The sequence below is a fragment of the Choloepus didactylus genome, chromosome 17 (genome assembly GCF_015220235.1).
Source record: "Choloepus didactylus isolate mChoDid1 chromosome 17, mChoDid1.pri, whole genome shotgun sequence".
NCBI classification, from domain to species: domain Eukaryota; kingdom Metazoa; phylum Chordata; class Mammalia; order Pilosa; family Megalonychidae; genus Choloepus; species Choloepus didactylus.
The window spans coordinates 31,336,993-31,351,008 of record NC_051323.1 but is presented as its reverse complement, the minus strand read 5'-3'; the positions used below and the strand labels follow the sequence as shown (position 1 = coordinate 31,351,008).

The 14,016-nt window shown below is 38.4% G+C and overlaps 1 protein-coding gene across 1 annotated transcript in view; it reads left to right on the top strand.

Moving 5' to 3' along the window:
• The window catches only part of PAPOLG (poly(A) polymerase gamma), a 34,901-nt gene extending 30,052 nt beyond the window's left edge, over positions 1-4,849 (top strand). The window contains exon 22 of the mRNA XM_037807228.1: positions 729-4,849. Within this exon, the coding sequence (XP_037663156.1) occupies positions 729-827 (99 nt within the window). The 3' untranslated portion in view covers positions 828-4,849. The remainder of the gene's footprint in view (positions 1-728) is intronic.
• The last annotated feature ends 9,167 nt before the right edge of the window (positions 4,850-14,016 follow it).

Below are 14,016 nucleotides of genomic sequence, written 5' to 3'. Positions count from 1 at the left end.
AGAATCAGCTGACATACTGGCATATTGTTTCCTTCACACAACTGTCTGTATTTCAGAGGTCTGTATTTGCTTCTCAGTTTTTTTATGCTTTTAGACTTTACCCTCATCATATGGTAATCTTTGATGTCAGAATCCCTCACACAGGTGTCCCTGAATTTTACTATTATTGAAGTTACCTAACCTGGCTACAAAGTTCAGTTTTCCTAAAAATCTGTCTCACAAGTTGGATTACAGTGTTCTCTGTGAATGAATTATAGGAACTATTTGAAAGATGTAACTTTGGATATCAAATTTCCCTCCGTAACACACATACAGTCATTCACCACACACACATCAATTTCATGTTTAGTAACTATGCTGTTCCTATTTCTTTTTTTTATTCCTGTGTTTGAGGACAGTGTTCTTTAATGCATCTATCAATCCAAAAATGGTGACCAAATTACAGTCCTCTTTTCATATACGTACTCACACTCTTCTCATTTCAACCCTTTCTCCCATCCCTCTACCATCTCTGTCTTTAAAAAAAAAAAATTCCAAAAGCAAGAAATGCCTATGAACACTGAGAGGAGGTATTCAACACACACTTGAGTATTTAGAGCTTAAGGAGTTTGGAGAGAAACTCCAAAAAAAAAAAAAAAAAAAAAGAGTTTTGTGACTGAATTAGTAGTTGGGCTTTATAATAACTATATATGCTTTTCCTTCTTCATTTCTTTTTTTTTTTCTGATAGAGACTACCCAGTAAAGAACTACCAGATTCATCACCTCCAGTTCCAGCAAATAACATCCGTGTCATAAAAAATTCCATTCGACTGACCCTTAATCGGTAAAAGCAGTGCCTCCTCACTTAAGTGAATATGCAATCATTTAGTAGTATAGAAGCAGCTACTCTTTTTTAAAATAGAAGTGGCTGTCATACATAAAATAGAGTGAAAGTTACACATCGGCCTCACAACCTTGAAGTGAATTTGAACTCTAACACTTTAACCTGCAGATGATGTAGCATTCTCTCATTGATTGCTACATACAGTTCTCTGAGGATCACCTGCTGTCAAATTGTCATCCACAGTATTATGGCTTTGTGTTTGGAGGTTTTACTGCCTTAACTTTTGATGCTTGTTTCTCTGTTATGGGAACCAGTTCTTGGCCAAATTGGACACTGATAAAAACTAGTCCTGAACTCACACTCACTCACTCTCTCTCTCTCTCTCTCTCTCTCTCTCTCTCTTTTTTTTTTTTTTTAAGTTTTATGTTGTAATCATTGTATACAGCTGAAAAAGTTGAAACAAACAAAAAAAATTGTCTTGCAATTTTCCAGATGTTAACACATTTACTTTAGCATTGAAGCCACTTTGTGAAACCTGAGATAAATGATTGTGAGGTATCTTTTCTGCCTTCCTCATTTGTGTAGATGTACTTACTATCTGTTCTGTTGATATAAATTATTTTTTTCTGGATTGGCACATGGAATATTTAAACTTTTATTTTTTTTTTGTGCCTTTCTGCCAATGTTGCATAGTTACCAGGGAGGATTAGTCCGGTGATTACATACAAGAGTTGGGCACCATGAATTCCCTATATTTTGCCTCCTATGGAGGCCTTTGAAATGCATCTTTATTAAAAAATCAAAATATAACCAGGATACTGAAAGTCAGTAAATGAATGGTGAAATTGTTACATATCCCGTCTCATGCCATTCTTGTTATTGTCTGGTATTTTTTACTGAGGAGCAACTCATTCCAGCATCAACAATAAGATACCTTTAAGTATAAGAAACTTGTATTTTTGAGGTGTAAAAATTAACCTGGCATGATAATTCCTTACCATTACTTACCTGACAAATGCAAACAGTTTCTTTACAGGCTAGGCATGCAGAAATAAGCAGTGGGTTTTATTGAAACCTAAAGGCATTTTTGAATGACATTGTTACCAACCTTAATTGGCTCAGGACCTTTGTAATTTTTATTTAACTGTATAAGTTGTCTTTTTTTACACTGCTTTTTTCAATGCATTTCTTAATATTTTTTAAGTTTTATGAATGCATGCTTAGTTTATTAAAATCCATAACCATGTAATTCTTGTAATATGTTCGATTCAGTGTTTTGTAAATGAAGTCATGTATTTTCAGAGTATTTTTGTATGTACTGTAAGATACCACCTTTTCAAAGAGAAAACTTTAAAACCTTTACTGTCTCTCTTTAGTCTAATTTTTAAAATATGGATTATGCTTGAATTATTATTCTTAACATGGAAATGTACAGATTGCACAACCCAGAATGCCAAGTGTATAGTATCTTTTCCAGCTTTCACTCAGCATTTAGTAGGTCGTTGTAAAAACACAAAATGATACATTGGAATAGTTGGGGGGAATACTTGGCTGTGTATTTTATAGGCCTCAGGGGACACCATCTAGCTGGTGGAGGAGTAATTGCAGTCCATATTCTTTTGCAAGCCCTTTGCCATTGAGTTGAAATACTTGAATTCTGATTGTCAGAGAACAGTATTCTCCCTCTCCCACACCCCTATTCCCTGACCCCTATGTCCCTAACATAGGGGGAAAAGCTAGTGTTTAACTTTTACAAAGGAAGACATGAAAAACTTCTTAGACGTAAAGAAGGGCAGGGAAAAATAATGGTTGCTTCATTATTCACTTTTTACATGGCATAAGGCAAAAAAGAAATCCTATAACCAAGTTGTATCCACCTTGGCAAAGCTGCTCTCTTAAGCTGAAACTTCTTTTATTCAAATATTTTGCAATTTGTTCTCCAAATACTCTATTTGAGCAAAAATGAATGATGATGAATGGAATGAATAAATATTCCCTGACTTTAAATTTTGAAAAATTCTTTATTAGTCTGGTTAAATTTTATATATCTGATGTGTTTTCATTCCTGTATTTAATATTTACCTAATATCCCCTGCTTTTAAAGCAGTCTTCAAAGTCTCTTTAAGAATCCCCTATAGATTCGTGTTTGCTCTATTATATAAACAGATTCTTTGGAGTGACTATTGGAGGTGAAAAGAAACAAGCTTACCCCTTGTTTCTCTCCATTTAAGGGTCCATTTAACACGGGGTTAAGACATGGTCAATGGTTCAACGTTAGAATCCTCAGAGGTGTCATTTTTTAACCTGTTTGGTAACTGGGCAGTTGATAAGATGCTTTATGATGGTGGATTGGTAAGAAAGGAAGTATTTTCTATCCTGAACAGTATGTAGAACTTTCATTACATTTTGTTACCACAGTAGGAGACCTCCATTGTACCAGCTCCAAGTAAGTAAAAGGGGACAATTTGGTCTGGGATTGTATGTTATGTTTAGAGGCACTAAGTACATTTATTTGTTTTCAAGTGTGAAGCTGTACCTAAAAATATTTTCTATAAAGGCCAATTACCTTTCTTCAAAATGTAGAGGCACATATTCATTTCCATAAGGGTGTTAAATTTTGTCTGCTCATTTCTCAGTGACTAGCTCTGAAGAATAGTGTGTTTCAGAGGAAAACAAGTATCTGCCAGTTTAAACCTTAGAGACCCAATTTAAGATTAAAACCTTGTAAAATTGGGGCAGGAGAATGGATTTAAAAGACTGTGTTGGTGCTTACAGTAACTTTGTCTTGTCAGCAATTTAGTAACATTATTAAAATGCTTAATAGCAATAAAGTGAAGATGGGCAATGTTGATATGGGCTAAATTTATTTTCCACTGTCCCACAGCTTTGAAATAGGAATTCCTAACTTGGGGATCCTGGGCCCTTAGAGAATCCTTTGCAATTGTATGTGAAAAGTTTTTGTATATATGCATTTTTCTGAGGGAAAAGTTCATTGCTTTCATCAGCTTCTCAAAGTAGTTCATGACCCCAAAAAAAGGTTAGGAACCACAGCTTTCAGGATTGAATAATAATGGACTAATGAGAATTTCCTCTTTATGATTTTCTGAAGACATACTGTGGCTCGTAACTAATGAAATGGACTGATGGCAGGTTCTGGAACACTGAATTTGTCTCCAAGGTTCTTTAAAATCTATACTTCAGGAGTGGAACTTCGTCAGAATTTAGAAAAATGCTTACTGTTGAATTTATAAATGCTCTCATGTTAACTTAGATTCATTAAAAGGGTCAAATTTTAGTTCAGCAAATTCAACCTGGGTAGAATAGTTTAGAACAATCATTAGAAACAATAGAAACTAGAATTAATCATTAAAGATTCTAATTCTTTGAGGTCAGTAGTATTAAAGATCTCTTACTCCTCTATGTTCATGGTTCAGGCCAGAACAGAATGAACAAACCAATAGATAGAAGAGCTTTGGTTTAAAAAGAAAAAAAAAAAAGATGTTTGTATCAATAAAACTGTGTTTAAATAAATACCTATTAAATTTTCCAAAGCTTAGAATTTAGGTCATGATGATAATAATAAAAAATAGTGCAGATGATGGAAGGAAACATCTCGCTATGGTAATTATTTCCTTAAGATTTTAAAAAAAGAATTGTACAAGGTCAGATCTTTCCCAAATTCTCTACTTTTTTTCTGAAATAATTTTTCTGGCATATTTATATTTAAAATTAGTTGAACATAAGATTACCATCATGCTTGCCATAATTTTTAAGTTTTTGCTGCATTTTAGCAAAGACCCACACAATTACCTTATGAAGTATTTAGGATATCTTTGAGGTAAATGGTGCTACATTACTCCACAGTATTATGTAAAATGAATGCAGCTGCTATTCCTTTCTAGATAGTGTTTGTGTGGCTCATATTAAATTTTCCTGTGTTTTATTTGGATTGTCTTATTTCTTAGTTGTACACATGGGCCTCATTATTTGTCTGGAATAATCAAATAAACTTGCTTTGATAAATAGGTGTTGATGACTGAGTGATATCATTTGGGAGTAACTCACAAGTACCAGAAATCCTTACTTAGTTATTTTTCAAACTGACAGCCAATTATGTCATTTACCATACAGACTTTTTGGCAGATATTATCCACCAAAAGAAGTTGTGTTAGCTAATCCCCAACAATCTACTGCCCACTTAAAATGAAAGCAAAGCTCAAATCAAATTTGCTTCATGCACAATTGTTTATTAAACATTTATTAGCAAGCAGCACAACAGCTTATACAGTCTACTCTGTAAACTCGAAGTCCTAGCTTTTTGTCCTTTGATGTAATCTATCCACACTTGCAATGAAAAGATCACTTGAGGCAGACAGTATTGTAGGGCAAAATTGTCACCTTTGAGGTCCGCATCAGACAATCAGAATCCTTTGTACTAATGCTGGGCACAGGTCCATTTAGCAATCAAGTCCTGGGTACTATCCATAGAAGTACAGGCATACTTCAGAGATACTGTGGGTTCAGTTCCAGACCACTGCAATAAAGCAAATATCATAATAAAGTGAGTTACACAGATACTTTGATTTTCCAGTATACATAAAAGTTATACTGTAGTCTATAAAGTGTGCAATAGTATTATGTCTAAAAAAAGTACATACCTTAATTTAAAAATACTTCATTGCTAAAAAATGCTAACCATCTGAGCCTTCAGCTTTCGCTGGTGGTAGGTCTTGCCTTGGCATTGATGTCTCCTGACTGATCAGGGTGGTGGTTGCTTAAGGTTGAAGTGGCTGTGGCAATTTCTTAAAATAAGACAATGAAGTTTGCCACATTGATTTACCCTTCTGTTCATGAAAGATCTCTCTGTAGCATGCGATAATGTTTGATAGCATTTTACGTACAGAACTTTTCAAATGTGTAGTCAATCCTTCCAAATCCTGCTTTATCAACTAAGTTTATATAATATTCTGAGTCCTTTGTTGTCATTTCAACAATGTTCACAGTGTCTTTACCAGGAGTAGATTCCATCTCAAGAAACCACTTTCTTTGCTCATCCATGAGAAGCAACTTCTCATTCATTCAATTTTATCATGAGATTGAAGCAATTCAGTCACATCTTCAGGCTCCTCTTCTAATTCTAGTTCTCTTGTTTCCACCACATCTGCAGCTACTTCCCCACTTAGGTCCTGAAAGCCTCAAAGTCATCTATAAGGATCGGAATCAACTTCTTCCAAACTCCTGTTGATATTATGACCTCCTCCCATGAAATGTGAATGTTCTTTAATGGCATCTAGAATGGCGAATCCTTTCCAGAGGTTTTTCAGTTAGCCCAGATCTGTCAGAGGAATCACTATCTATGACAGCTATAGCCTTACAAAATGTTCCTAAATAATAAGTCCTGAAATTATAAATGACTCCTTGATCCATGGGCCACGGAATGGTAGTTATATTAGCCAGCATGAAAACATTAATCTCTTATATCTCTGTCAGAGCTCTTGGGCGACCAGGTACATTATCAATGAGCAATATTTTGAAAGAAATCTTTTTCTGAGCAGTAGGTCTCAATAGTGAGCTTATAGTATTCAAGTAAACCATATTGTAACCAGATGTGGTGTCATTCAGACTTTGTTGTTGCATTTATGGAGCACAGGCAGAGTAGATTTAGCCTTATTCTTAGGGCCCTAAGATTTTCAGAATGATAAATGAGCACTGGCTTTAACTTAAAGTCACCAGCTGCATTAGTGCCAAACAAGAGTCAGCCCATCCTTTGAAGCTTTGAAGCCAGGCATTGATTTCTCTCTAGCTAAAAAGGTCTTAGATGGCACCTTCTTCCAGTAGAAGGCTGTTTCATCTACATTGAAAATGGTTTAGTGAAGCCACCTTCATCCATGATCTTAGCTAGATCTTCTGGATAACTTGCCACAGTTTCTACATTAAAACTTGCTTCTTCACCTTGCACTTTTATGTTATGGTGATGGCTTCTCTCCTTAAACCTCATGAACCAACCACTGCTAGCTTCAGAATTATCTTCCGCAGCTGACTTGCCTCTCTCAGCCTTCACAGAATTGAATAGGGTTAGGGCCTTGCTCTGGATTAGGCTTTGGCTTAAGAGAATGTTGTGGCTGGTTTGATCGTCTATCCAGACCACTAAAATTTTCTCCCTAACAGCAATAAGGCTGCTTTGCTTTCTTAACATTTATGTGTTGACTGGAGTAGTACTTTTAATTTCCTTCAAGAACGTCTCCTGGGAGAACCTAAGATGGTGGCTAGGTGAGACAGGGCAAAAAAACACCTCCATGAAAAACACTAGATAAAAACCAGAAAGTGACCCAGAATACCGGTTACATTGATGCACCAGCTGGACGAGGTCTGCTAGTACCACCGGGGCTGTATACTTGGTGAAACCGGGAGTCTGCATTCTGAAACGAGTAAGCTGGCTGGAAGACCCGCAGCCGTGTGGCGATGTGGGAAAGCCAGGGGTTGGCGTTTGGAGACCGACTGGTTCTTTTAAAAAAAAAAAGGAAAAACCCAGGAGCGGCTGCAATTGTGACAGTGGGACCATGCAGTAAAACACAGCAGGAGAGGGCTGAGCTGGCCTCTCGGTATCTGGCCTGGAGGATAGCCCGCTGCAGATACCTTCAGAGACGGGAGCAGAGGGGAGAGCTGGAAGCAGAAAGAAACCCGCGGCTCGCAGCTGGCTCCCTGGAGGGCTGGATAAACTCCTGCCCGGGGCCGTGCCCACAGCCCAGAGCCCCGCCAGTTCTCCTGAAGCTGGGAAGGAGGAACTGTGCGAGGAGGCAGGGGTTGAGATGCCCCATTCGGCCAGCTTTGCATCAGGCTGAGAGCGCCCCTGCACGTCCCTGCGGCCCGGGGCTTACCTTGAGGGATGGTGCGCACTGGTGATGTAGCACAGCATTCCCTTGGCAGACGTCCTGGAAGATCACAGCTGAGAAAGGGGGACCGCTCGGAAAACCCAGGGACGCTACACCAAGTCTGGTGGTTTGTGGGTCAGCGAAAGAGAGGGTCTGGGGCTGAACTGAAATGAAGGCTTAGACTCTTGCGGCGGCCTTGAATCTCCAGGAGACTGGGGGGTTTGAATGTTAAAGCTGTACTTCCTCCCTGGCCACCTGGACACACGCCCCACATTCAGGGCGGACGGCTCCAGCAACACACCCAAACTGAGTTCACCAACTGAATCCCACAAGAATCATTTCCCCACACACTGCGGGGACAAGGTTGAGAACTGACTTGAGGGGTATAGGTGACTCAGAGACACCATCTGCTGGTTAGTTAGAGAAAGTGTATGCCACCAACTTCTGTTTCTGAAAAATTAGACTGGTATCTTTTTTTACAACTTGAAAGAACCCTATCAAGCAAAGCAAATGCCAAGAGGCCAAAAACAACAGAAAATCTTAATGCATATGGTAAAACCAGATGATATGGAGAACTCAATTCCTAACACCCAAATCAAAAATATCAGAAGAGACACAGTACTTGGCACAATTAATCAAAGAACTACAATTGAGGAACGAAAACATGGCAAAGGATTTAAAGGACATCAAGAAGACCATGGCCCAGGATATGAACGACACAAAGAAGACCCTAGAAGAGCATAAAGAAGACATTGCAAGAGTAAATAAAAAAATAGAATATCTTATGGAAATAAAAGAAACTGTTGGCCAAATTAAAAAGACTCTGGGTAGAGGCGGGGCAAGATGGCAGACTGGTGAGCTGTAAGTTTTAGTTACTCCTCCAGGAAAGTAGGTAAAAAGCCAGGAACTGCGTGGACTGGACACCACAGAGCAATCTGTCTTTGGGCATACTTCATACAACACTCATGAAAACGTGGAACTGCTGAGATCAGCGAAATCTAAGCCCAATACAGAAAGCTTCAAAGAATTGCAATTTGGGCACGTCAAGTCAAGAGCAGAACTAAGAGAGCTCTGAGACAAAAGGCAATAATCCAGTGGCTGAGAAAATTCACTAAACAACACAACTTCCCAAGAAAAGGGGGGTGTCCGCTCACAGCCACCATCCTGGTGGACAGGAAACACTCCTGCCCATCGCCAGCCCCATAGCCCAGAGCTGCCCCAGACAACCCAGTGTGACGGAAGTGCTTCAAATAACAGGCACACACCACAAAACTGGGCGTGGACATTAGCCTTCCCTGCAACCTCAGCTGAATGTCCCAGAGCTGGGAAGGTGGAGCAGTGTGAATTAACAAAGCCCCATTCAGCCATCATTTGAGCAGACTGGGAGCCTCCCTACACAGCCCAGCAGCCCAAAACTGCCCTGGGGGGACGGCACTCACCTGTGACATAGCACAGTCATCCCTCAACAGAGGACCCAGGGTGCACAGCCTGGAAGAGGGGCCCACTTGCAAGTCTCAGGAGCCATACGCCAATACCAAAGACTTGTGGGTCAGTGGCAGAGACAAACTGTGGCAGGACTGAACTGAAGGATTAGACTATTGCAGCAGCGTTAAAACTCTAGGATCATCAGGGAGATTTGATTGTTAGGGCCACCCCCCCTCCCCGACTGCCCAGAAACACGCCCCACATACAGGGCAGGCAACACCAACTACACACGCAAGCTTGGTACACCAATTGGGCCCCACAAGACTCACTCCCCCACTCACCAAAAAGGCTAAGCAGGGGAGAACTGGCTTGCGGAGAACAGGTGGCTCGTGGACGCCACCTGCTGGTTAGTTAGAGAAAGTGTACTCCACGAAGCTGTAGATCTGATAAATTAGAGATAAGGACTTCAATAGGTCTACAAACCCTAAAAGAACCCTATCAAGTTCAGCAAATGCCACGAGGCCAAAAACAACAGAAAATTATAAAGCATATGAAAAAACCAGACGATATGGATAACCCAAGCCCAAGCACCCAAATCAAAAGACCAGAAGAGACACAGCACCTAGAGCAGCTACTCAAAGAACTAAAGATGAACAATGAGACCATAGTACGGGATATGAAGGAAATCAAGAAGACCCTAGAAGAGCATAAAGAAGACATTGCAAGACTAAATAAAAAAATGGATGATCTTATGGAAATTAAAGAAACTGTTGACCAAATTAAAAAGATTCTGGACACTCATAGTACAAGACTAGAGGAAGTTGAACAACGAATCAGTGACCTGGAAGATGACAGAATGGAAAATGAAAGCATAAAAGAAAGAATGGGGAAAAAAATTGAAAAACTCGAAATGGACCTCAGGGATATGATAGATAATATGAAACGTCCGAATATAAGACTCATTGGTGTCCCAGAAGGGGAAGAAAAGGGTAAAGGTCTAGGAAGAGTATTCAAAGAAATTGTTGGGGAAAACTTCCCAAATCTTCTAAACAACATAAATACACAAATCATAAATGCTCAGCGAACCCCAAATAGAATAAATCCAAAAAAACCCACTCCGAGACATATACTGATCACACTGTCAAACATAGAAGAGAAGGAGCAAGTTCTGCAAGCAGCAAGAGAAAAGCAATTCACCACATACAAAGGAAACAGCATAAGACTAAGTAGTGACTACTCAGCAGCCACCATGGAGGCAAGAAGGCAGTGGCACGATATATTTAAAATTCTGAGTGAGAGGAATTTCCAGCCAAGAATACTTTATCCAGCAAAGCTCTCCTTCAAATTTTAGGGAGAGCTTAAATTTTTCACAGACAAAGAAATGCTGAGAGAATTTGCTAACAAGAGACCTGCCCTACTGGAGATACTAAAGGGAGCCCTACAGACAGAGAAACAAAGACAGGACAGAGAGACTTGGAGAAAGGTTCAGTACTAAAGAGATTCGGTATGGGTACAATAAAGGATATTAATAGAGAGAGGGAAAAATATGGCAAACATAAACCAAAGGATAAGATGGCCGATTCAAGAAATGCCTTCACGGTTTTAACGTTGAATGTAAATGGATTAAACTCCCCAATTAAAAGATATAGATTCGCAGAATGGATCAAAAAAAATGAACCATCAATATGTTGCATACAAGAGACTCATCTTAGACACAGGGACACAAAGAAACTGAAAGTGAAAGGATGGAAAAAAATATTTCATGCAAGCTACAGCCAAAAGAAAGCAGGTGTAGCAATATTAATCTCAGATAAAATAGACTTCAAATGCAGGGATGTTTTGAGAGACAAAGAAGGCGGCCACTACATACTAATAAAAGGGGCAATTCAGCAAGAAGAAATAACAATCGTAAATGTCTATGCACCCAATCAAGGTGCCACAAAATACATGAGAGAAACACTGGCAAAACTAAAGGAAGCAATTGAGGTTTCCACAATAATTGTGGGAGACTTCAACACATCACTCTCTCCTATAGATAGATCAACCAGACAGAAGACCAATAAGGAAATTGAAAACCTAAACAATCTGATAAATGAATTAGATTTAACAGATATATACAGGACATTACATCCCAAATCACCAGGATACACATACTTTTCTAGTGCTCACGGAACTTTCTCCAGAATAGATCATATGCTGGGACATAAAACAAGCCTCAATAAATTTAAAAAGATTGAAATTATTCAAAGCACATTCTCTGACCACAATGGAATACAATTAGAAGTCAATAACCATCAGAGACTTAGAAAATTCACAAATACCTGGAGGTTCAACAACACACTCCTAAACAATCAGTGGGTTAAAGAAGAAATAGCAAGAGAAATTGCTAAATATATAGAGACGAAAATGAGAACACAACATACCAAAACCTATGGGATGCAGCAAAAGCAGTGCTAAGGGGGAAATTTATAGCACTAAACGCATATATTAAAAAGGAAGAAAGAGCCAAAATCAAAGAACTAATGGATCAACTGAAGAAGCTAGAAAATGAACAGCAAACCAATCCTAAACCAAGTACAAGAAAAGAAATAACAAGGATTAAAGCAGAAATAAATGACATAGAGAACAAAAAAACAATAGAGAGGATAAATATCACCAAAAGTTGGTTCTTTGAGAAGATCAACAAGATTGACAAGCCCCTAGCTAGACTGACAAAATCAAAAGAGAGAAGACCCATATAAACAAAATAATGAATGAAAAAGGTGACATAACTGCAGATCCTGAAGAAATTAAAAAAATTATAAGACGATATTATGAACAACTGTATGGCAACAAACTGGATAATGTAGAAGAAATGGACAATTTCCTGGAAACATATGAACAACCTAGACTGACCAGAGAAGAAACAGAAGACCTCAACCAACCCATCACAAGCAAAGAGATCCAATCAGTCATCAAAAATCTTCCCACAAATAAATGCCCAGGGCCAGATGGCTTCACAGGGGAATTCTACCAAACTTTCCAGAAAGAACTGACACCAATCTTACTCAAACTCTTTCAAAACATTAAAAAAATGGAACACTACCTAACTCATTTTATGAAGCTAACATCAATCTAATACCAAAACCAGGCAAAGATGCTACAAAAAAGGAAAACTACCGGCCAATCTCCCTAATGAATATAGATGCAAAAATCCTCAACAAAATACTTGCAAATCGAATCCAAAGACACATTAAAAAAATCATACACCATGACCAAGTGGGGTTCATTCCAGGCATGCAAGGATGGTTCAACATAAGAAAAACAATCAATGTATTACAACACATTAAAAACTCGAAAGGGAAAAATCAATTGATCATCTCAATAGATGCTGAAAAAGCATTTGACAAAATCCAACATCCCTTTTTGATAAAAACACTTCAAAAGGTAGGAATTGAAGGAAACTTCCTCAACATGATAAAGAGCATATATGAAAAACCCACAGCCAGCATAGTACTCAATGGTGAGAGACTGAAAGCCTTCCCTCTAAGATCAGGAACAAGACAAGGATGCCCGCTGTCACCACTGTTATTCAACATTGTGCTGGAAGTGCTAGCCAGGGCAATCCGGCAAGACAAAGAAATAAAAGGCATCCAAATTGGAAAAGAAGAAGTAAAACTCTCATTGTTTGCAGATGATATGATCTTATATCTAGAAAACCCTGAGAAATCAACGATACACCTACTAGAGCTAATAAACAAATTTAGCAAAGTAGCGGGATACAAGATTAATGCACATAAGTCAGTAATGTTTCTATATGCTAGAAATGAACAAACTGAAGAGACACTCAAGAAAAAGATACCATTTTCAATAGCAACTAAAAAAATCAAGTACCTAGGAATAAACTTAACCAAAGATGTAAAAGACCTATACAAAGAAAACTACATAACTCTACTAAAAGAAATAGAAGGGGACCTTAAAAGATGGAAAAATATTCCATGTTCATGGATAGGAAGGCTAAATGTCATTAAGATGTCAATTCTACCCAAACTCATCTACAGATTCAATGCAATCCCAATCAAAATTCCAACAACCTACTTTGCAGACTTGGAAAAGCTAGTTATCAAATTTATTTGGAAAGGGAAGATGCCTCGAATTGCTAAAGACACTCTAAAAAAGAAAAACGAAGTGGGAGGACTTACACTCCCTGACTTTGAAGCTTATTATAAAGCCACAGTTGCCAAAACAGCATGGTACTGGCACAAAGATAGACATATAGATCAATGGAATCGAATTGAGAATTCAGAGATAGACCCTCAGATCTATGGCCGACTGATCTTTGATAAGGCCCCCAAAGCCACCGAACTGAGCCATAATGGTCTTTTCAACAAATGGGGCTGGGAGAGTTGGATGTCCATATCCAAAAGAATGAAAGAGGACCCCTACCTCACCCCCTACACAAAAATTAACTCAAAATGGACCAAAGATCTCAATATAAAAGAAAGTACCATAAAACTCCTAGAAGATAATGTAGGAAAACTTCTTCAAGACCTTGTATTAGGAGGCCACTTCCTAGACTTTACACCCAAAGCACAAGCAACAAAAGAGAAAATAGATAAATGGGAACTCCTCAAGCTTAGAAGTTTCTGCACCTCAAAGGAATTTCTCAAAAAGGTAAAGAGGCAGCCAACTCAATGGGAAAAAATTTTTGGAAACCATGTATCTGACAAAAGACTGATATCTTGCATATACAAAGAAATCCTACAACTCAATGACAATAGTACAGACAGCCCAATTATAAAATGGGCAAAAGATATGAAAAGACAGTTCTCTGAAGAGGAAATACAAATGGCCAAGAAACATGAAAAAATGTTCAGCTTCACTAGCTATTAGAGAGATGCAAATTAAGACCACAAT